The 22,268-nt window shown below is 42.6% G+C and overlaps 1 protein-coding gene across 8 annotated transcripts in view; it reads left to right on the top strand.

Annotated features, from left to right (window-relative positions):
* The window catches only part of map2k5 (mitogen-activated protein kinase kinase 5), a 246,290-nt gene that overhangs the window by 213,495 nt on the left and 10,527 nt on the right, over positions 1 to 22,268 (top strand). Inside the window, exon 22 of one of the 8 annotated variants that reach the window (XM_070858522.1) lies at positions 14,133 to 14,154. The exons of the other annotated variants lie outside the window; for them this stretch is intronic. Coding sequence (XP_070714623.1) covers positions 14,133 to 14,154 — 22 coding nt within the window. The remainder of the gene's footprint in view (positions 1 to 14,132; positions 14,155 to 22,268) is intronic. 8 annotated transcript variants of the gene reach the window in all.

Genomic DNA, 22,268 nt, shown 5'->3' with positions numbered 1-22,268 from the left:
GAATTCTGGAGAGGTCCCAGCGGACTGGAAAACCGCAAATGTAACACCTCTATTTAAGAAAGGAGGGAGACAGAAAGCAGGAAACTATAGACCAGTTAGCCTAACATCTGCCATTGGGGAAATGCTGGAGTCCATCATTAAGGAAGTAGCAGCAGGATATTTAGAAAATCATAATGCAGTCAAGCAGAGTCAGCATGGTTTTATGAAAGGGAAATCATGTTTGACAAATTTGCTGGAGTTCTTTGAGGATGTAATGAGCAGAGTGGATAAAGGAGAACCAGTTAATGTCGTATAATTGGATTTCCAGAAAGCATTCAATAAGGTGCCACACAAAAGGTTACTGTACAAGCTAAGAGCTCATGGGATTGGGGGTAATATATTAGCGTGGATAGAGAGTCGGGATAAATGGGTCATTTTCAGGTTGGCAAATTGTAACTAGTGGGGTGTCACAGGAATCAGTGCTGGGGCCTCAACTATTTACAATTTATATTAATGACTTGGATGAAGGGACCGAGTGTAACGTAGCCAAATTTGCTGATGATACAAAGATAGGTGGGAAAGCAAGTTGTGAGGAGGTCGCAAATAATTTACAAAGGGATATAGATAGGCTCAGTGAGTGGGTAAATATTTGGCAGATGAACTATAATGTGAGAAAATGTGAGGTTATCTACTTTGGTAGAAGAAATAAAAAAGCAAATTATTATTTAAATGGGGAGTGATTACAAAATGCTGTAGTACAGAGGGATCTGGGGGTTCTTGTACATGAAACGCAAAAAGTTAGCATGCAGGTACAGCAAGTAATCAGTAAAGCAAATGGAATGTTGGCCTTTATTGCAAGGGGGATGGAGTATGCAAGGAGGGAAGTGCTGCTCCAACTGTACAAGGCATTGGTGAAACCACACCTAGAGTACTGCATACAGTTTTGGTCTCCTTATTTAAGGAATGATATACTTGCATTGGAGGCAATTCAGAGAAGGTTCACGAGATTGTATCCTGAGATGAAGGGGTTGTCATATAAAGAAAGATTGAGCAGGTTAGGTCTATATTCCTTGGAGTTTAGAAGAATGAAAGGTGATCTTATTGAAACATATAAGATTCTGAGGGGACTTGACAGGTATTTTGAGCGATAAGGGAGTAAAGGGTTATGGGGAGCGGGCAGGGAAGTGGAGCTGAGTCCATGATCAGATCAGCCATGATCTTATTGAATGGCGGAGCAGGCTCGAGGGGCCAAATGGCCTACTCCTGCTCCTATTTCTTATGACAGGGTAGATGCAGAGAGGATGTTTCCCCTCATGGGGGAATCTAGAATTAGGGGGCATAGTTTCAGAAAATGGGGTCACCCATTTAAAACAGAAATGGGGAGGAATTTCTTCTCTCAGAGGGTCGTGAATCTTTGGAATTCTCTACCCTTGAGAGCTGTGGAGGCTGGTTCATTGAATATATTTAAGGTGGAAATAAACAGATTTTTGTATGATAAGAGTTATGGGGAGCGGGCAGGGAACTGGAGTTGAGGCCAGGATCAGATTAGCCATGATCGTATTGAATGGCGGAGCAGGCTCGAGGGGCCAAATTTATTATATTTTTATGTGACGAGCAACACCACAAGAGAGGCTAATGTTGAAAAGCAGGGCTGAGTTTATGGAATACAAGCGTTATTGCAGCCATTTATTTCAGTCCAAAAATTTCTGCACAAAATACTATCTACAAAGCTTCACACACTTCTTCAACTGCTTTCAAGACACCTTCCCAGGTGCTGTTGTCAGCTGATACCTTGTTCCTTGTATGCATAAGTTTAAGGGCATCATTAGCCATGACTTCTGGAACTAGTGTTGCTAAAATGTGTGTTAACAAAATGGGAAATCTGACTTGCCCGCTTATGCTCAATACAATTTCTCAATATCTTTCTGTACTCTCAGCAACATCTGGGTTCAGATTCATAAGATATATTCTTGCTAAAACTGTCTCTGGCTACACCCTATTGTATACTACCTAGTGCAAATATATCTCTTATAGGTCATTTGATATGTTTCATGACACACAGTAACAAAGGCAGGCAGGAGGGAAATGAGCTAGGAGGCCGGCCTCACTCTTCCCCCTTGCCTCCTCCCCCCAACTCACTTGTATTTACATACAGCAGGCATGGAAGGGATGGCCAATGGAAGTCTCAACAGGGGGCGGAAATATCACAGTAACCCTGATTTTTGTCCCCTTTTTTTTCTCCACTATCCCATCCCCTTGTGAGTGGGATAACAGGAAAATATCCAACCCAACCTTTTTGCACTCAACCTATGTGTCATTGTGTTTCTGTGCCAGCAACGATGGTAGTTCTGATCACGAGGTCAACCATTATACAATAGCTTGTCTTTTTAAAACATAAGAGTACAGTTTTTGTATAAGGCCACTGTAGGGATTTTATGTTCAGTCCACCTGCGACATCAAGACATATTTTTTTTAATCTAACTTTTTTGCCGCAGTTTTCATACAAATGCAGCATATTGAGCCCACTGGTGGGTTTTTTTTTTAAAGCAGTCGTATTATAGAAATGATCTGCATGTAAAATTAAAATAAAACACAGGATTTGCAGTTTGCCATTTAGGATCCTATAGGGTTTCTGCCAGCCAAAAAAATTGTAGAGAATTCCGCAAGATTTTATCATGTTCATTTTGAAGATAGACTCCGGAGTCGCTGGTAAAGAACTGGAGTCTGCAGGGCTTTCAGGGAGCTGCTGTCAGCTTTGAGGCAGCCTTCACTGATTGTAAATGACATCCAGCAAGGGGGAGGAATGCTGCTGGAGAATAATTCCCAATAGGTCATTTATTCAGCACTGTTTGTTGATTTGACAATGAACAAGCTGTTAAGAATATCTGTGGCATCCAGCAGAACTAGTAAATAATAATTATACTGTGCCTCTCCTCACTTTATCTCCTGTTGTTATTTTTGTTACGCTCGTCTATACTGCTTGCAATGTTTCTTCTCTTTAACAGCTGAAGCCGCTGCTCTATTTAGCACTTTTGTCTTCAAGTGACTCTCTAATCAAGCGGCAGGCAGCCATAATAATTCAAATACAAGTAGTTCTGACCATTTTAAGTGGCAACATTCTGTGAGTTTGTTAATTACATTTCTGCAGTAGAGCCCCTTTTCAGCAAAGACACAGTCTTTACTAAGAGGAGCTGGAGCATAAATATAAATCACAGCTTATCTGTGCAATGCAATTTCATTCACTCGGCAGGCTGATGAAATTTGGAAGCATTTTTGCACCTCTGAAATGGTTCAAATCAATCCAAAATAAAGCCTTTATTGCCATTCAATTCAGACTGGTTTGCATGCGTGCTTCTTGTTCAATGGGATTCTGGGATTAATCCACTGCTTGTGAACCTAGACCCTTTCACCTCGAGGGGAGAAATTTATCATAAAAGTGTGAAATTGGGGAAACGGCACAGGCTTAAATAAGCAATTTAAAACACTAAGCTCACCATGAAATGAGTGATGTTTCACTAAAGATGCATTGTGGTGATTAAATTCAAGCTGACTTTTATGGGTCCGGTTTAAATAACAGTAATGCAAGTGTGGTTTTACTGGGTGGTGCCTGAGTTCAGTGGGTAGCACCAAAGGCTGGGTTCAATCTGCATACATTCATAACACAATTCCAAGTTTGAATGCAATGTGCCTTTGATATAAAGCTACAGTTGTGTCTACGAAATAATAAAAAGAAACTGGGAATGGTGAAAATCCGAAATAAAAACAGAGAATGCTGGAAGTGCACAGAAGGATCATCAGCATTTGAAAGAGAAAGGCATTTTGGGTGGGACCTTTCACACACTTGAACAGTGGACCAGAGAACAGCCTGTACCTCAACATGAGCTGTGATCACCTTCAAGAGAAGAGGGGAGAAAAGGGGATGCATAATAATTATCTAACTTTAAAAAAAATGATTTAATAATACAGTATTTAATTTAATTTAATTAGAATTGCAAGGTCCAGTCTCTGTTATGACCCTCAGCTGAAAAGCTTGCTTTTTTTTGTTCTTGGGATGTGGATAACCTTGACTCTTAAGGGCTAGAAATTCAGTAGGTTAGCGCCTGGCGGGAGTGCTAAGGGGTTAGTGCCCGGGCACGGCGAATGCAGCGATGCCTGCGAACTTCAGTGCCAGTTTAGCGCTGGTGCTAACTCTTAGCGCCTGAGCCTTTAGCGCCTCGCAGATTGTGACTTCATAAATTGCGCAGCTCCCTGTTATTGCCCCAGATGGAACATTGACTTGGCCCCTGCTTCATCGCCTTGCACCAACAATACCAGCAAGAGAAGGCGTTGTGAACTCTGCTGGCTGCTTCGGGAGCGGTAATTAAAGGGAATGCTTTTCAGCTAGCACAACCTTTATTATTTGCACCAGTCTGGTGCCTGCGCAAAGTTTTTAATGTTTTATTGGTGCAAGACGTCCAAGCCCTCCACTTTGTGAGAGTGTTTGGGACTGTAATGGCAGTCGCCCAGGTCGCCTTGCAAAACAGAACTTACGACAACTAGCTTGTGCAGCATCACTGGCCCTTCCCTTTAAGCCAGGGAAGCAGCCTCTATGATGAAAGAATGTCGTTATCAATATGCTCGAAATTGTTTAGCACTCTGCCGCTACTGCCCCGCTCTCAGACTTTAGCGCCCTAAGAGAAGTGGTTAGCGCTTGGAGCACTAAAACTGAATTTCGGAGGAGACGACACTTCCTGTGACGGGACGGCAAGACCTCTGGTTTGTTAATAGAGTACCTTAACCACTCGCTACAATATTATAGAATATATAATATTGACTATCAAGATCCATGACGAACCCCTGGACAACATGGCCCACTTTCCATACCTTGGGAGCCTACTGTCAACAAGGGCAGACGTCGATGACGAAGTCCAACACCACCTTCAGTGTGCCAGTGCAGCCTTCAGTCGCCTGAAGAAGAGAGTGTTTGAAGACCAAGATCTCAAACCTGGCACCAAGCTCATGGTCTACAGAGCAGTAGTATTAGCCACCCTCCTGTATACTTCAGAGTCATGGACTGTGTACAGTAGGCACCTCAAAGCACTGGAGAAGTACCACCAACGCTGCCTCCGCAAGATCCTGTAAATCTATTGGCAGGATAGGCGCACCAATGTCAGTGTTCTCCCTCAGACCAACATCCCCAGCATCAAAGCATTGACCATGCTCAATCAGCTCCGATGGACGGGCCACATTGTCTGCATGCCCGATACTGGATTCCTGAAACAAGCGCTATACTCAGAGCTCCGACACAGCAAGTGAGGCCCAGGTGGGCAGAGGAAAACACTTCAAGGACACCCTCAAAGCCTCCTTGAAAAAATGAAACATCCCCACCGCCACCTGGGAATCCCTGACCCAAGATCACTCAAAGTGGAGGAGAAGCATCCAGGAAGGCGCCAAACACCTCGACTCTCCTCACCGGGTGCACACGGAAGCCAAATGCAAACAGCGGAAGGAACGCACGACAACCCAAGCACCCCACCCACCCATCCCTCCAACCACCGTCTGCCCCACCTGTGACTGAGACTGTAGATCCCGCATTGATTCCATCAGTCACCTGAGAACTCAGATTAGTGTGGAAGCAAGTCATCCTCGACTCCGAGGGACTGCCTAAGAAGAAGACGACAATATTATACAATTAAGGTAACGTGCTAAAGGTTAGAAGTGTTATTATGAGGATCATGTGATCTGACTATTGAATTTCAACATCGTTGAAATAGGATTTCATATTAATGAAGCCATGGGCTGGAAAAATACGGGGGGAAACGATTAATGCAAAACTGCTCTCCCAATGGTTCAGTAAGTAGATTCACTGAGCCATATAGACCAGAAGGTTTCAAATGATTCGTATTGAGTTACCTGTTGTCAGCTGGACTGGCAGTAAGGATGCTGTGATTGGCCTCAGTGCCTTTTAGTTAGGCAGGGGTTCAGAAAGAGTTCACACTCCTGATTGCTATCTAGTAATCTCTGCTGGCACCTCAGATTAGGACAATATTCGACTCAGCTGTGATGATCAAATATCCTTCCCACATTCGGTGTTTGGGCTCAGAAGTGAAGGATGGTCAGTCACTCGGTGAAGTACTGGAGGCAGTTTGTGCCCATGGGGCTACGCACCAGCAAGAGTCAACATTCTCAGGAGAAAGGGAGAGCAAATTTAAGAAAGGAAAATAAATTAATACAAAACACTTTAATTTAAAGACAGTTGTTCTCGCTTCTTGGATATATGCCTTCAGCAGGCTGTGATGGCATCTTGTAACTACACTCTTGGCTGTCGTGGCCTTTTAATTGTTACTGTGTGACTCCCATGCAGCAGAAAATCAAATGAGGCAATTTGAAATTTGCCAGCGGATGATTTTGAACAGTAATTCACTTCCCTCTGGAATGAATAGGAAGCAATAACTTCCCAGTATTGAGAGGAGTTGTCACCTGAACATTGGACATAGATTTCACACTATCTGAGTCATTGCAACTAAAGGGAGTTTTGCATTAGCAGCACTTTCATAGAATCATAGAAATTTACAGCACGGAAGGAGGCCATTCGGCCCATCGTGTCCACGCCGGCTGTCCAAGAGCTATCCAGCCTAATCCTACTTTCCAGCTCTTGGTCCGTAGCCCTGTAGGTTACGGCACTTCAGGTGCACATCCAGGTACTTTTTAAATGTGGTGAGGGTTTTTGCCTCTACCACCCTTTCAGGCAGTGAGTTCCAGACCCCCACCACCCTCTGGGTGAAAGGATTTCCCTCAAATCCTCTCTAAACCTCCAATCAATTACTTTAAATCTATCTTTCAAAAAATTATGGTCTCCTGCGCCGTCCCCAATTTGTTTTTTCTCCCACTCATCAAGATGGTTACTTGTGTTCAGGTACAGTTCCAAGCGTGCTGTGGGCCTTCCAGCAGCTTACCCAAACTGCCATTTTTCATACACTCTCAGACTATTTAACTGTGGAGCATTGCAAGCGAGCCCAAACTTGCCATGCTGCTTTCTCCCTTTCTTCCCCCACAAGCCCATGGGTGGCAAGACCAATTGTATGAACTATTTTGCTGCCCTGTCTAAAATCCGATGCCTCACCACAGACTGGGATTCATTGATTAGGTTTGCCTTGTGCTTTTAAAAATCATACATGACAGTACAGTTACCCATTCCTTTATTTAATAGCACTGTTTAAGGTTTACAAAACCTTACTGACCGCCAGTAATTTTCAGGCTTCTCTTCACTTACCGTTTTGAATTGTGTTCACATTTGTGAGGATTGCTTCACCACTGTTGGAAGAATAGCTCAGTTAAACTATCTTTAGCACACGCAATGACTTACATATAAATATTCAGGCCAGCTCTGAACCCAGTGCATCAACCGCTCTGAGGTGTATTAATTGTATTTTCCAGAAGCTCTCGAAAGCTGGTTGCCATTTAATGGAATCTATGCATAGAACAGAATTAGGTCACAAAGAAAGCCTGCATCTTCTGTTTGGATCAATGTGTCAGCTAATACTTTATCAGAGACACTTGATTATCTCATGTTGATTCAATTCCTATTCTGTTGGGTGCAGTTGTGCTGTAACAGAATACTCACTGCACTCATATTAAAAACATAGACCCAATCTATCTGTATGTAAATGTAAGAACCCACAGCTGGAAATTTTTATGTGGGTTGATTTACCAATAATACATATTAATTTGCTTATCCTAAATAAATAGCTAAAGTAATAAAGTAAATATGTACTTTTTAATGATAAATCTTGAATATATATTTTTTTCTGTAGACCGACGCACTTAAGTTCTTCAGTGCGTCATCTAAAGTACTTCAGTTGTTACAGGCTGAAGAGTTGGTATGAAACACATGCATTTGATGAAACCACTTGACACCCATCCGAGCCTCCCTCACTACCATAGCCACAACTTTTCTGGTTTCCCCCCCCCTCCCCCCTTCTTCTCTTTCTCTGTCTACCCCACCGCACCTAAAATTGCTCACCTCTCTTAAAAGCGGTGATTTATGCCAGGATACCATAGTGTGTCTGACACCCATGCGGTGTGGCTCAAGGGGCTATTTGTCGCATGTGAACATTGGCAGATTCAAGCCTGGTCTGCTCCTTGCCCTTGAAAACTTTCCAGGGATGAGAGCAAGAGCACCTCCTGCTCTTTTTTTTTTGTTCTTTCGCCACCCAACCCTGTATGGAAGGGCACCAAGAACAATTGCAACAACTCACTGCCAAACTGGATGTTATCAGCTAACTCAGCAGAGACCAGAGATCGGACCTGGGTCCTAGGTCTGTGTGGCCCCGTGCCACACCAGACAGAACATGTACCAACTGCCCAGTACATTTTAAAACCAGTGTTAAGATCAATATTTCCTTTTTATTTGCACAACACCTTTGTGTTTTTACACTCTTTCATTATTCGAATTCAGAGTTGGTCCATCTTTATTCAATTTAAACAATCCCGACCCCAGCAAATTCAGCAGTGATTAAACAGTTAACAAAGGATGAACAGGCTGGGTCTCTTTTTTTTCTCTTGGAAAATAGAAGACTGAGGGGTGACCTAATCAAGGTCTTTAAAATTATGAAAGGTTTTGATAGAGTGGACACAGAGAGAATGTTTCCACTTGTGGGGAAGATCATAACTAGAGGCCATCAATATAAGATAGTCACCAAGAAATTCAATAGGGAATTCAGAAGAAATTTCTTTACCCAAAGAATGGTGAGAATGTGGAACTCGCTACCATGGGGAGTGGTTGAAGCAAACAGAATGGATGCATTTAAGGGGAGGGAGAAGGGATTAGAGGGTTACGCTGATAGATTTAGATGAGGAAAGAGGGGAGGAGGCTCGAGTGGAGCATAAACGCCGGCATGGACTGGTTGGACCGAATGGCCTATTTCTGTGCCGTATATCCAATGCAATCCTATGTAGTTTAGGAAGTGCACGGTTTAAGGATGTTTGGCTCCAAAACACATTGAGCAGCAGAATATAGGATTTGATCAGTATTCAAAAGCTGAGTGAAAATGTCTCTGCTCATTGTTTTTTTAAAGTGCAACTTTCATTTAGGATAAACACCATGTGCAAGAAATAAATGTTCTATTTCCCACAACTCTGATAAATTATAAATATATATATATATGGCTGTGGGGAATGTAACTCTTCCCACTTCAAGTCAGGGACAGCACAACCAGATGCAAAGTAAAGCGCTCTCTATTAGAATGATGCCAGGGATGAGGAACTTCAGTTACGTGGAGAAGATGGAGTTGTTCTTCTTGGAGAGGAAATAGTTAAGGGGAGATTTGATAGAGGTGTTAAAAATCAGGAATGGTAACTAAGGAGCAGTTTTCCAGAGGCAGAAGGGTCAGTAACCAGAGGACACAGGTTTAAGGCGATTGGCAGAAGAACCAGAGGCAACTTGAGGAAACATTTTTTTACACAGTGAATTGTTGCGATGTGGAATGCACTGCCTAAAAGGGTGGTGGAAGAAGATTAATTAGTAACTTTCAAAAGGGAATTGGATAAGTACTTGAAAGGAAAAAAATTACAGTGCTATGGGGAAAGAGCAGTGGGATTAATTGGGTAGCTCTGCCAAAGAGCCGACATTATCAGGTGATCAGTGTGAGCAAGGGCAGAGCATCATGTGATGAAGCCTCCTGGAATACGTTCAACCAGAGTTTGCAAATCTAGTCTAAACTGGATTTGAACCTAGGCCCCAGATTTGAAAGGGTAATATCTAACCTACTGCCAAACATCCAAACTTTTAATGAAAAAGAGTCATTGGGAGCGAAACTGTCCCGTGCTGCGATTGGGGGCGGTAACCTTCTGGGGCTGGGACTTTTAACGCCCGGCGCGGAAGTCGTCCCCCCCCCCCCACCCCCGAGGCTGAATTGAGCCTAACGTCCTCAAAGGAAACGGGGCGCTGTTTCCGGCGCTCCGTTTCCTTTGGGGATAGGTCCCGGGGCAGTAATGCGGCGCTGAGTGTGCCCCCAGAGGCGCTAACGGGGCTATAAAAAGGGGCAATTGCACCCCCATTGTGTTTTAATGTTGTTGACTGTAAGTGAATAATTGGTAATCATTTAATTTTTAGGTGACTGGGTACAGAAATATGGAATTCAATTTGGAAAAATTACACTTTTGTCTCAACAAACCTCCCTTAGGCTCACGTTTTAATCTTCCACCCTGCTCTCTTTTTTTTATATAAAATGACTAAAAATTACTTCTTGCACACCTGAAATGGCTTCATCCCTAGTGTGCTGAGAGCACTAATGATTAGCTTTAATCATACTAACACTAAGATAGGGACCCATTTGCAAACATAAATTACACAAACCCATCAACATATTTATTAGTAAAATTGTATTTCATCTTTCATAAAGTGAGCACTGAGGTGATTAATTTTCAAAGCTAGCCATGGAAGTAGCAAAAAACAATACAGAAAAAAAGCAGTGGTTTACTGTAATGTTACTCGTTTATTTAAGATATGGGGGTCGAAATTACCCCTTTTTGTGATGCCCGTTAACACCCCTGGGTGGGGGGGTACTACCGGCTTCTGTGAAATTGCCCAGGAGGTAGTGGAGGCGCTGCCATCGCCACGCCATGCAAAGCTGGCGCGAGCGGGTGTCCCTGCCAGCCTCGCAGGTCGTGAACTGAGCTGACCTTCACTCGTGTGGTGGAAGTTAAAGGTCGGTCGTGAGCATCCCGCGCCACCATCTTTGCAGTTTTGCTGACTCATCGGTTGGCCCGAATTCTTGCCCCCTTGCATGGTCCGGGCCGCCATCTTGCAGCCCGCCCGGCGCTCCGTTTTGGGTGCCGGGCTGCAGCCTCAGTACCACGCTGCCCTGGTGGCCTAGTGGAGGCCATCAGAGGCCGTGCAGATTGCGCAGCGGCCCTTGGGGCGTTGAAACGCGTCAGCGCTATGCGCTATCGATCGCGCCCCAAGGGGAAGTGGAGCGTGCGAGATTGCACATCACTTCCTCTGATGGGCGGTAAGGCCAATTCCGCGGCCGGAACGGGACTTCCGAGCAGGACGTACCGCCCCAAGCAGGTTTCCGCCCCCAATCGGGGCACAGGGCAATTTCTCCCCCGAGGTCTTCAGTGGTAGGTGAAGGTGCAGGCTGTAAATGCTTTTATATGGGGGAAATTGCTGGCTTGGGTCTTTAGTGAGGGGTGAGGGGACATGGCCATTTTGCTGCTCAAAGATGTGTGGCTACATTTGAGGTCTTCAGTGACACGTGCAGATATGGGCTAGTTGACCTATACAGGAAAGGGGTTTGTTTGTCAGGGTGGGTTACAGGATTTGGATGGGCCGGTTTCAGCAGAACGGAAGGAATTACTTATGCTGAGGACAGGATGGAGAACAGCGATGTTGCTACCGATATGCTGAGAAAGGGAAGATCACACCTTGGACTGGAATCAAGAACAGGGCCAGAACATAAGCGGAATATAAAGTGCAATTCACTACAAAGATTATCCGAATGGCTACAGGGCAGCAGTAAAAATCATCAATTAAGAGGTCATTGCTTTAGTTTGCTTGACTAAACAGCTCTGAAGTGCAATAATGGGGATATGCATGGTAAATACAGTGCATAGTCACATAACATTAGTCAGTCCTCACTCGTTAATGGGTCACATAAATGTGATCCTCAACACCACCTGCAAGCACAAAGCTATTGCAATATTGTGGCCACAAACTACTTTTAAAAGTATATAGATATCTACTTTTATTATTTTCAATACAGGTATCTGTAAACATGATATGGAGGATGTCTTATTTTTTGTTTTTCATTGGACACAATAACTGATAGCTAGTAAGGTTCACATTGAACTCTTATATCCTGTAAGGCTCCACATCACTAACACACAGTAGCCAAGAAAGCAACCATATGTTTATATATACTATGAAATCCTCCAGAGTCTACAGCACAGAAACAGGCCATTCGGCCCAACTCGTCTATGCCGGTGTTTATGCTCCACACGAGCTTCCTCCCAGCCCTCTATCTCTAACCCTATCAGCATATTCTTCAATTCCTTTCTCCCTCATGTGCTTATCTAGCTTCTCCTTAAATGCATCTCAGTTATTCACCGCAACTACTCCTTGTGGTAACGGGTTCCACATGTTTACTTTTCTCTGTGTGAAGAAATTTCTCCTGAATTCCTTATTGGGTTTATCCAAGAATTTGGAGAAGAAGGGAAGGATTTGATATAAGACAGTAGTTGGGGAGCGCAAGGGGTCAGAATGGGTTTCTTGAGGAGGGGAGTGATAACTGTGCCTTTAATGGAAGTGGAGACCATACCGGATAGGAAAGACAGGTTGATGTGTCATCAAGCAACAGGTGAGGAGGTGAAGCTCGATGGTCAGGACCTGAGAAGGGAGGGGAATTAAAGGAGCATGTGGTGGGCTTCATGGACAGCATAAATGGGCTGAGGAGGAAGGGAGGATATCAGAGTTGGGCAATGGGGAGGTGGATAAATATTTGAAATGGAAACATTTAAACGTTATGGGGAGAGGGTAGAGGAATTATACCAAGTGGATTGCTCTTTCAGAGAGCTGACACGGGTGCGATGAGCTGAATGGCCTCCTGTGCTTAAAATTCTCCGATTCTATGAACTGGGAGCACCAATATTGTGTGTGTGGTTTGTATCTGTTTTCATGGTCTCAGTCCCAGCTAGTGATGTTTATGTTCTGTGAACTCCTATGCAAGGAGAGCAGGATTCTGATTTCTGAACTTGAACACAAGTCCAGGAGATGGAAGAGACACTGTACAACCGAGTGGGTAAGGAAACAGAGGAGAAATGTTTATCACAGTGTTGTTCCACCCTCTTCCAAACATTCAGATCACCATTGGAATAATGTTAGAATGCTGGACTTGGGCAACAGAATCAGATTTTTATAAATGGGAGTAAATTTATAAAAGTTTTTTTTTTAATTGCTATACTCTCGGAAGAAAAGAGCACCCACCCACACGCATTTGATGTCAATTGAGTAAATGTTAATGAGCACCATTGGAAACTGATGCCAGCAATCTCTCTCTTAGTTCCATATGCCAAGCAGCAAATAACTTCAAAACTTTATCCAACACCGGCTTTTGATGCCAACTTATTTAGAGGTAGCGAAATACCCTTCCCCTTAGCCCCAGTCTAGATACATTTTTGTCAAGTACCTTGCACCATTTTGTTCCTCTCTGGGTGATTTAAACCTAAACCTAATCTTTACCATAACCACAATCCCTTGGCTTTCCTTGACTCCAGTAATTGGCATTACTTTATTGCCTTGAGGCTTAAACAACAACTCTGGACTTTGTCTTTTTTTTAAAAGAGACAGGATCCCTTGTGTTTAACCTACAGGGGCTGTTTCTCAAGATCGCTATAAATCAGAGCTGCCCAGCATTCTGTTTATTCTCAATCCCTGTCAGAAGAAACATGCATTGTTTCTTGAAAGTATAATCTTTGAGGTTGGATCGTTATTTCATATTATAAACCAGTGGATTAAAATGGCAGGAGATTATACATCTTAAAATGATTGCCATGCACTAATACAACCCCAGACATAAAGATTTTGTGCAGATAGTGCTGTTGTATATGAACAGGAACATCCTTTTCAGTCACAGTAAAGGTTTATATAACGATTTCTTAGTTTTTGTCTGCACATACTGCACAGTCCAAGATGAGTTGTAATAAGTACTATTCCAATGAGTTTGGAAATTGTACAGTGAGATTTAATGGATGCATGCTTAACAGAGTCATCTGAAATTACTCTTTCTCCTATTTTAGCAGAAATATTCATTAATTTATTAATTGACATCTTCACCGAAGAAGAATTTCAGATGAACACATTGTGTTTTTGTATCATATGCCATTGTATCTTTTCAGGGTCCTGGCTCAACTTTAGCAGTCTGCTTTTCCCCAGTTTTTTCCCCTTCCTCTCCTGAAAGGAATGGTTCATACTCAGGTAATGTTCCACAGGCATAGGCTGCAGTACTTCCTCGTGGATCAACCTAGACACTGAGTCCTGGCAGGCTGTTGGACCATGAAATCACCACAACTGAGTGATCATGTCCTAACCATAGGCACACTTTCTAGCAGGAGGTCACTGGATGAGGATCAGGTGCATAAACCCTGACTAATTTTGCTTTCTCTCTTCTCCCCAGCCTGATGACGCTAAGACCAATGGTAATGACCCCAGCATTACACAACCTGATTTTAACTGATACAGCACAGACCAGTGATCAAACCTGGGATCTTCCTTCGATATAACCATTTTATTTCAATGGTCGCACTCTAGTGTGTCAGAAGGTTGTGGGTTCAAGGACCATTTCAGGACTTAAGTACATCATCTAGGCTGACACTTGAGTGCAGTACTGAGGAAGAGCTGTACAGTTGAAAGTGCTGTCTTTCAGATGCGATGTTAAACCGAGGCCTTGAGTGCTCTCTCAGGTGAATGTAAAATATCCTATGATATTCGAAGACCAGCAGGGGAGTTCTCCCAGTGTCCCAATCAATATTTATCCCTCAATCAACATTACGAAAAGACAGATTGCCTGGTCATTTATCTCATTGCTGTTTGCAAGATCTTGCTGTGCACAAATTGGCTTCTGATGTTTCCTTACACTGATTACACTTCAAAGACACTTAATTGGCTGTGTAGGGCTTTGGAACATCCTGAGGTTGTGACATGCTATTAAAAAAATTGCAAGTTGAAGTTCCGAGAACCTTCACTTTGGTTCTAAAGTCTGCTTCCCATACTACAGTAGAACCACTTAAGCTCCTATAATTGTCAAGACCAGAGCATGTATTTGGCCGTTATCTGAAAGTCAATTTGGACTGCAAATTGCATGCCACGGAATAAGTTATGGATTCCCATGCACTTCATTATACCATTGCCTGATCACCACGTGTCATGCAATTTGCATATATTGCAGCAAAGCCAATACTGTATAACTGTACGAGAATTTCCAACTTGGACTCTGTGTAGTAGAACTGAGATAGGAGTTCCATAGCAGTAACACTTGTGATTTGAGTTAGAAAGTCCATTGCTCTATCGTTCCACTTACTGGATCACCAATACATCATTGAATTTATCTTTACTGAGATGACGACACTGTATTAAATTAGTTTAGGGTCGACTACCCCAATGCGTTACTGGGTAACGGCACTTCCCAATGTAGTACTAAACCACACAGATCAGAATTTCCCAGGTTTGATGATCCCAGTAGAGCAGCAGCTGTGGTGCAGCAGTTGGCCTCGGCAATCTCTGGACTAGGCTGGAAAAATTAAGCAAGGATTATGCTTCTGATTGCAACCCAGTGACTTCTGTTGAAAAGTATGACTGTGGATGTCAGGTAAGATCAGGATCAGCCGTTTGAGATACTAGAGGGCTGTTAATGGCTTTGGAATCCTGAGTCAGCAAGAGTTGGTGCATACTAAAGAGGAAGAGAAATAATTATGGAAAAAGACATTTGGTTTATTAAAGTAACCTTAAACTATAACTTTTCCGTAATTGAGGATTGTAATCTGTACATTATCATTTTTGGGTGAGTCATTGCCTCCTAAGCCTAGCATTCAGACTTTTAAGACTTGACGATCATTTGGGGATGAATTTGTTAAGCAGGAATGCAGCAACACATCATTTTTCAAATATGGTGCTATTTTTATTATATACTCTCTCGCATATGTTTTCAATCTTTTTTTTTACAAACATTGAATTATTAAAAACATATCATGCCTTATTTTGTGTCACATTAGACCTTGTGATTTAAAAATGATAAAACTTCCGAAAGATATTTTTTCCCCCTTTGGTACATTTTTTTTTTAGTTTAGGGTTAATTAGACAATTAAGAAATATGAATATAAAAGTATTGTGCATTTTGCAGGTGGGGCTTTTTAAAATACTTCTAGGTTTCAGGTAAATAAATTATATATTTTTTATTACATGTTTATCCATAATTCCTAAAATTAAAATTGTTGAAAACCTGGAGAGATCCTGATTTTAATTTCTCATAATGTGCTACGGCACTTTTATATTTGTGCTTGCACTGCATTCAGTTATATAGCATTCCCACTTCTACACTCAAACTGGAGACCAAGTACCAGAAGAGCATTGGGGCCCATTTTTATACAAAGCCTTACAGATGGCAAACACGGAATGACAGTCCTCCACCCTCACTAAAACAGTCCCCCTTAACTCAATAGCAGAATAGTACATCCGCATTTTTATGGGCCTATGATGCCATTGGGATTCGGGAGCTGGGCTCGTTTACAGAATATGAGTACAGCTGACAGAGAGCCCACATATCTGCGGCCGGTTGGATTCATATTATGTAAAAGTGTCTGCAGTTACTTGCCTTAGCCAGCTCAATAGTATAAATTTACCTCCATCAAAGCTTTCTCTTATTTTGCCTTTCACTTTCTGTCTGATTCTCCCACTTTTTCTGTCTTTTCTCCACTAAGTCCCCAATGGAGTAGTAATCATTGTGAAAAGGCCTTTTAGCACCTTTGTTGTTGCCATCCCCTCGTGATGATTGTGTCCAGCTGCTAGTAGATACGAAAATATTTCTGACAAAGAGACTGCCTATTTGGCTTCTTGGCTTCAATAATTTTAAGAGTCCACCCCCTCAAAAAAAAACTGTTGAGAATTAGAAGGAGCTTTAGATGTGAATTGAGTGTTAAGTATTAGTGAGATGGAGATTATGGCCTCGGGGATGCTAGGAGATAAACAACTGCAATTAGAGGGGAAGCTGATCGAGTAAACAAATTCATACCGAAACAGATGCTTTAATCATTTTAAGAATTGATTCAAGGGACCCAAGGAATCGATTTTTGTCTTGTTTAGCTGCTCGAGCCCCTGTGATAACTGGGAAGTTAAATATTTCATAGAGACTGCTTTTGGTTATTTTCCTACTCGACACAGTAGGTAAACTGTCTTAAAGCAATCGCCAGGCCGGTGTTTGTTCAGTATTCATATGGAGGAACTAATTGTCCATGTAGTGCTCCTGTGTTCAAATGAGTTTGACAAGAATTTCAATTCATTTCAATCAACTTAGACCCAGGCAGATTGCACCAGTTGCTAATATTAATTTTTCCTTTGCAACATGAACTTCATAAATGTGCTAATGTGCTCGCTCACCAGCCACGACATTCAGGCACTTCTGCACAAAATCTAAGCATATAATCAATAAAAAAAGGATTAGGCCAACTGTGAAATCTGTCTTTCATTCACGTACATGCCTGTGTCAATGAACTCCTAGCACACGAGTTTCTCTCCTACTATTGAAGAGGGGATTAATTAACAAGGTACTTAATTTGCGATGTAGTTGAACCAATAAACTTGTTTAACACCTATTTTAATGGTTTAAGTTACTTGCCTGCTTTGTTGCAAGCCAGAGCAAGCGTTCGACTGACGACTTTTATATTGGCGCAATTTTCTTCTGATCCTCAGCACTATTGGGATGAAATAATTAACATGCAAATGTAGGTGGGCATCTCTTTAACAATGACCTATTCTTGAAATGTCGCTGCAGTTTTTGAAGATGTATATTTGTCTTCAGCAAAATAACCTAAAATCTGTCTTTTATATATTCCAATGCTATATCCTTGCTACTTCTCCTAATGAGGTCTTGACCAAAAGTACTCTGTAATTGCTTTAGACTCTTTTTAATTTTTGAGCTTATTAATCATAAGTAGAGTTATTTAAAATTGCTTATATTAATTTTAGAGTGGAAAACTATTACTGGCTGAGACCAATTAAGAATAGCTGTAATATCCCTAGCCAGCTAATTCTATTGTTATACTTGAGGAGAGTATCATGGTGCTGATACACTTTAATGCTTGTTGTATGCAATGGGGTATATTAAATGAAATGAGAACATTGATTTAAATATTAAATTAAATGAGATAATGACCTAAAACTAAGCCTAATGGTGTTATTTGTCACTTTTATTTTAGCTTTTATTTGTACACAGCAGTGGTCTAGAGAGACGGTATCCTTGCTTTCTTCCCTGTGAACTAGACACAAAGATTCATATCTCTTGAGACAAAGGTGATCTTTTAATGGCATTCATAAATATCGCAATATTTTTTCCAATAAGCAAGCTGCATTGCCTTCATCTTGTCTAAAACGTCTGAGTATTTTTAAACTAACAATCTCTTGGGAATGCCCTTATAAAGGTAGCATCAACGCAACAAATAAGCAGCAACTTCAGGATTTGTTCTTGTAGTTAGAGCACCTGGATCTCACACCAGTGCCACAGTGCAATGGCTACAGTCTGAATATAGCTTGTACACACCAGACGCCAGCCACCTTGCCTGCATCTGTGAACGTGAGGGGAGTTGTGGTACCGGCAATCTTCACCCCTCAAGGCAATGTGTATTGAAAAGAGAGTAGAAATACATAGCTGTAAACTGTGCTGGTGTCACACCAGTACCAACAGTGTGAATATGCTATTAAATTCTTATCACCTAAATTAAGTCTCCCATTTAAGCACGTTAATGAAGTATGATTAAAAGAATAATGAGGCGTGTGTATATTTGGGTTTTACCTTTGCCAGTGATTTTTTTGGGGCATAAGTGCTAGTTTGGACAGAAGACCTTAATTGCATGCTTTGTCATTCATTTTTTGCTGGTCGATTATCCTGTGCCTTGGGATGTTTTACTGGGTTAAAGGGGTACGGTAGCACAATGGATACGTTACTGGACTAATGATCCAGAGAAAAAGCAGGTATCGGTAACGGTGACCATGAAACTACCGGATTGTCGTAAAAACCCATCTGGTTCACTGATGCCCTTTAGGGAACGAAATCTGCTGTCCTTACCCGGTCTGGCCTATATGAGACTCCAGACCCACAGCAATGTGGTTGACTCTTGACTGCCCTCTGAAATGGCCAAGCAAGCAACTCAGTTGTATTCAAGGCGGCTCACCACCACCTTCTTGCGGTCAATTAGGGACGGGCAGTAAATGCTGGCCTTGCCCGTGACATTCACATCCCATGAATGAATAAAAGAAAATGTAAATGCAAGTTGTTGTTGTCTTTGTCATATGAACATCCATAAGACAAAGGTCCTCCACCAACCTGACCCCACCACACAGCACTGCCCCCCGGCCATCAAAATCCACAGTGCAGCCTTGGACAACGTGGACCACTTTCCATACCTCGGGAGCCTACTATCAGCAAGGGCAGACATCAACGACGAGGTCCAACACTGCCTCCAGTGCGCCAGCGCAGCCTTCGGTCGCCTGAAGAAGAGTGTTTGAAGATCAGGCCCTCAAATCTGGCACCAAGCTGTAGTAATACTCATCCTCCTGTATGGCGCAGAGACGTGGACCATATACAGCAGACACCTCAAATCGATGGAGAAATACCACTAACTATGTCGCCACAAGATCTTGCAAATCCCCTGGGAGGATAGACGCACCAACATCAGTGTTCTCGATCAGGCCAACACCCCAGCATCGAAGCACTGACCACACTCCGTTGGGCAGGCCCAACACAAGACTCCCAAAGCAAGCGCTCTACTCGCAACTCCTACATGGCAAGCAATCCCCTGGTTGGCAGAGGAAACATTTCAAAGCCTCCTTGATAAAGTGCAACATCCCTACCGACACCTGGGAGTCCCTAGCCAAAGACCGCCCTAAGTGATGGAAGAGTATCAGGGAGGGCGCTGAGCACCTTGAGTCCTGTCGCTGAGAGCATGCAGAAAACAAGTGCAGGCAGCGGGAGGAGCGGCGGCAAACCAGTCCCACCACCCTTTCCTTCAACGCCTGTCTGTCCCACCTGTGACAGAGGCTGTAATTCCCACATTGGACTGTACAGCCACCTGAGAATTCACTTTTAGAGTGGAAGCAAGTCTTCCTCGATTTCGAAGGACTGCCTATGATATGATGATGATGCCCTGTTTAATGGTTTCTTTTTGAAATAAAGTAAATAAACTGAAATTAATCCTGAAAATAAATTGGTTGCAATTGCATCAGGAATAAGTCCACAGAGAGAATGGTTGAAATTAATTTTCAGAATAAGTATACCTAGCAGTGTGGTCACTAGGCTTATTTGGCATATTACTAGATCTCCCGTGGTATTGCTTGTGGGTAGTCTAGAGCACAATTCTAATGTTTATCTGCTGAGATGGAACATTGTCTAACCAGGCTTGGCCCTTTAAGTCCACGGCTCCGGTACTGTAGGGAAGTGAACTAAACAGGTAGATCCAGATAATTATAATAGCTTGTAAATTAGAGAGCAATGTCAATTTCTGGTACCATATCGGAAGAATCCAGCATGAAATGACTGGCACTTTTTTTCCTTTAAGATTACTTTGCATCTGTTTTTTTAAAGTGTGACACTTTGAAGTATGATGTCCTGGATGCAAGACTTTTATCGATATGCTAGAGAAAAATAATCACACTTCATGCTCTTAATTCACTGTCTTAAATTGCTTCTGCTACTTACCAACACGGGTAACAAACCTATTGTTATCAGTTCTTCGCCCTAGATTTATAGAGCTCAACAGGCTTTCTTCAGACACAACCCAAGTTTGTGCTAAGTGTTTCCACAGTTCAAGTAAGCAAGGGTACAACAATTTCACATGCCCACTGTTAAACTTTACTGAAGTACCAGTAACAACAGTCCCTGAGGTTTTACATCATCATGATAGCCAATCACAGCATTGCTACTGTTTCAGCAGTCAGCTGATGGAGGCTGTGGGAGTTTTGAATGTTCCAATATCCACCAATAGACATTTCCTTTCTGAATTCATTTCAGGATCAGACTAGACTGACAGCTCTCCTCCTTTTTCACAGTCCATTCCTGTTGATGTTTTCTGGAAGAATGTTGAAATCTGATTTGTTGGAGATAAAATAACAGCCTTAAAGATCCCATGGATCATTGCGATATAATTGTTGAATACTACTCATGTTATTTTTCTTTCGCTTTCCACCCCAGATACATAAGCATGTTTAATATGGACCACTGCCACCATAATTATCATGCTTCATGATTATCATACCAGGATAGGAAGGAATAATATGACTATCATGGGTTTCCCATTGCCAACAGAATATCATATCAGAAACCATTGTACCATTGTACCATTCCAGTCTTTTAAAAAGATCCAATTTACTTATTTACGCTTTTTATTGTCAGTTTAAATTTAATTCAGTATGGTAACTTATGGTAACGTTTTTTAAAGTCACAGATGAACTTTCATTTCCTACACCATATTTCTCTCCTGCTCTCCTCAAGCTGCTGACTTTTGCGAGGGTACAATTGCACAGGAACCAGTCAACCTTTGGCAACTTACCCAAATGCCAATTTTTCCTATACAACCATAGACAGCTCAATTTGGGGAAGTGGATGGAGCACTACCACTGAGCCTGAACCTTATCCTAATCCTGTTCAACTCTGATTTTCACCGCAGCGTTTCCAGCAGGGGCCCTGCCTATTTATTTCTCCCCATCAGCCCTCTCTAGCCCAGGGATGCTGTGGCCAATTGTAACTCGTGTGTGATCATTGAGTGAGGACAGGATTAGCTGTGGTGCTCCACACGGTCGAAAAAGAATCCGCAACACACACCTGGATTTACGATGTGTGCTGCCTGCTGGAGAGGCTTCCCACCAGAAGTGCACAGTTGGAAAATTACCCCATCATCTGCCATGCAATCGAGTGGAAGGGCACCCTGCTCCCTGTCACGTTCCCCATGGCTTTGAAACTGCGCTGTGCAAATGTTTGCATACAAGATTTAACAGGGTCACATGCAATTCCTTTGAGCCCCTGTGTTCTTTATTTCATCAACAACAACAACTTATATTTATATAGCGCCTTTAACATAGTGAACCGTACCAAGGCGCTATATAAATACTGGAGTATTATGCGCTTAAAAATTTGACACCGAGCCACTTAAGTAGAAATTAGCGTAGGTGACCAAAAGCTTGGTCAAAGAGGTATGTTTTAAGGAGTGTCTTGGAGGGGGAAAGAGAGGTGGAGAGGTTTAGGCAAGGAGTTCCAGAGCTTGGGGCTTAGGCAACAGAAGGCATAGTCACCAATGAGCGATTATAATGAGGGATGCACAGGAGGGCAGAGATAGGGAGGGGCGAGGCCATGGAGGGATTTGAAAATAAGGATGAGGATTTTGAAATCGATGTGTTACTTAACCGGAAGCCGATGTAGGTTAGCGAAAGGGTGATGGGTGAGCGGGACTTGGTGCAAGTTAGGACATGGGCAGCCGAGTTTTGGATCACCTCTAGTTTACGTAGGATAGAATGTGGAAGGCCAACCAGGAGTGCGTTGGAATAGTCAAGT

This window comes from Pristiophorus japonicus, chromosome 17, assembly GCF_044704955.1.
Source record: "Pristiophorus japonicus isolate sPriJap1 chromosome 17, sPriJap1.hap1, whole genome shotgun sequence".
NCBI lineage: Eukaryota > Metazoa > Chordata > Chondrichthyes > Pristiophoridae > Pristiophorus > Pristiophorus japonicus.
Note: the sequence above shows the minus strand (reverse complement) of the source record. Positions and strands in the feature narration are given on the sequence as shown.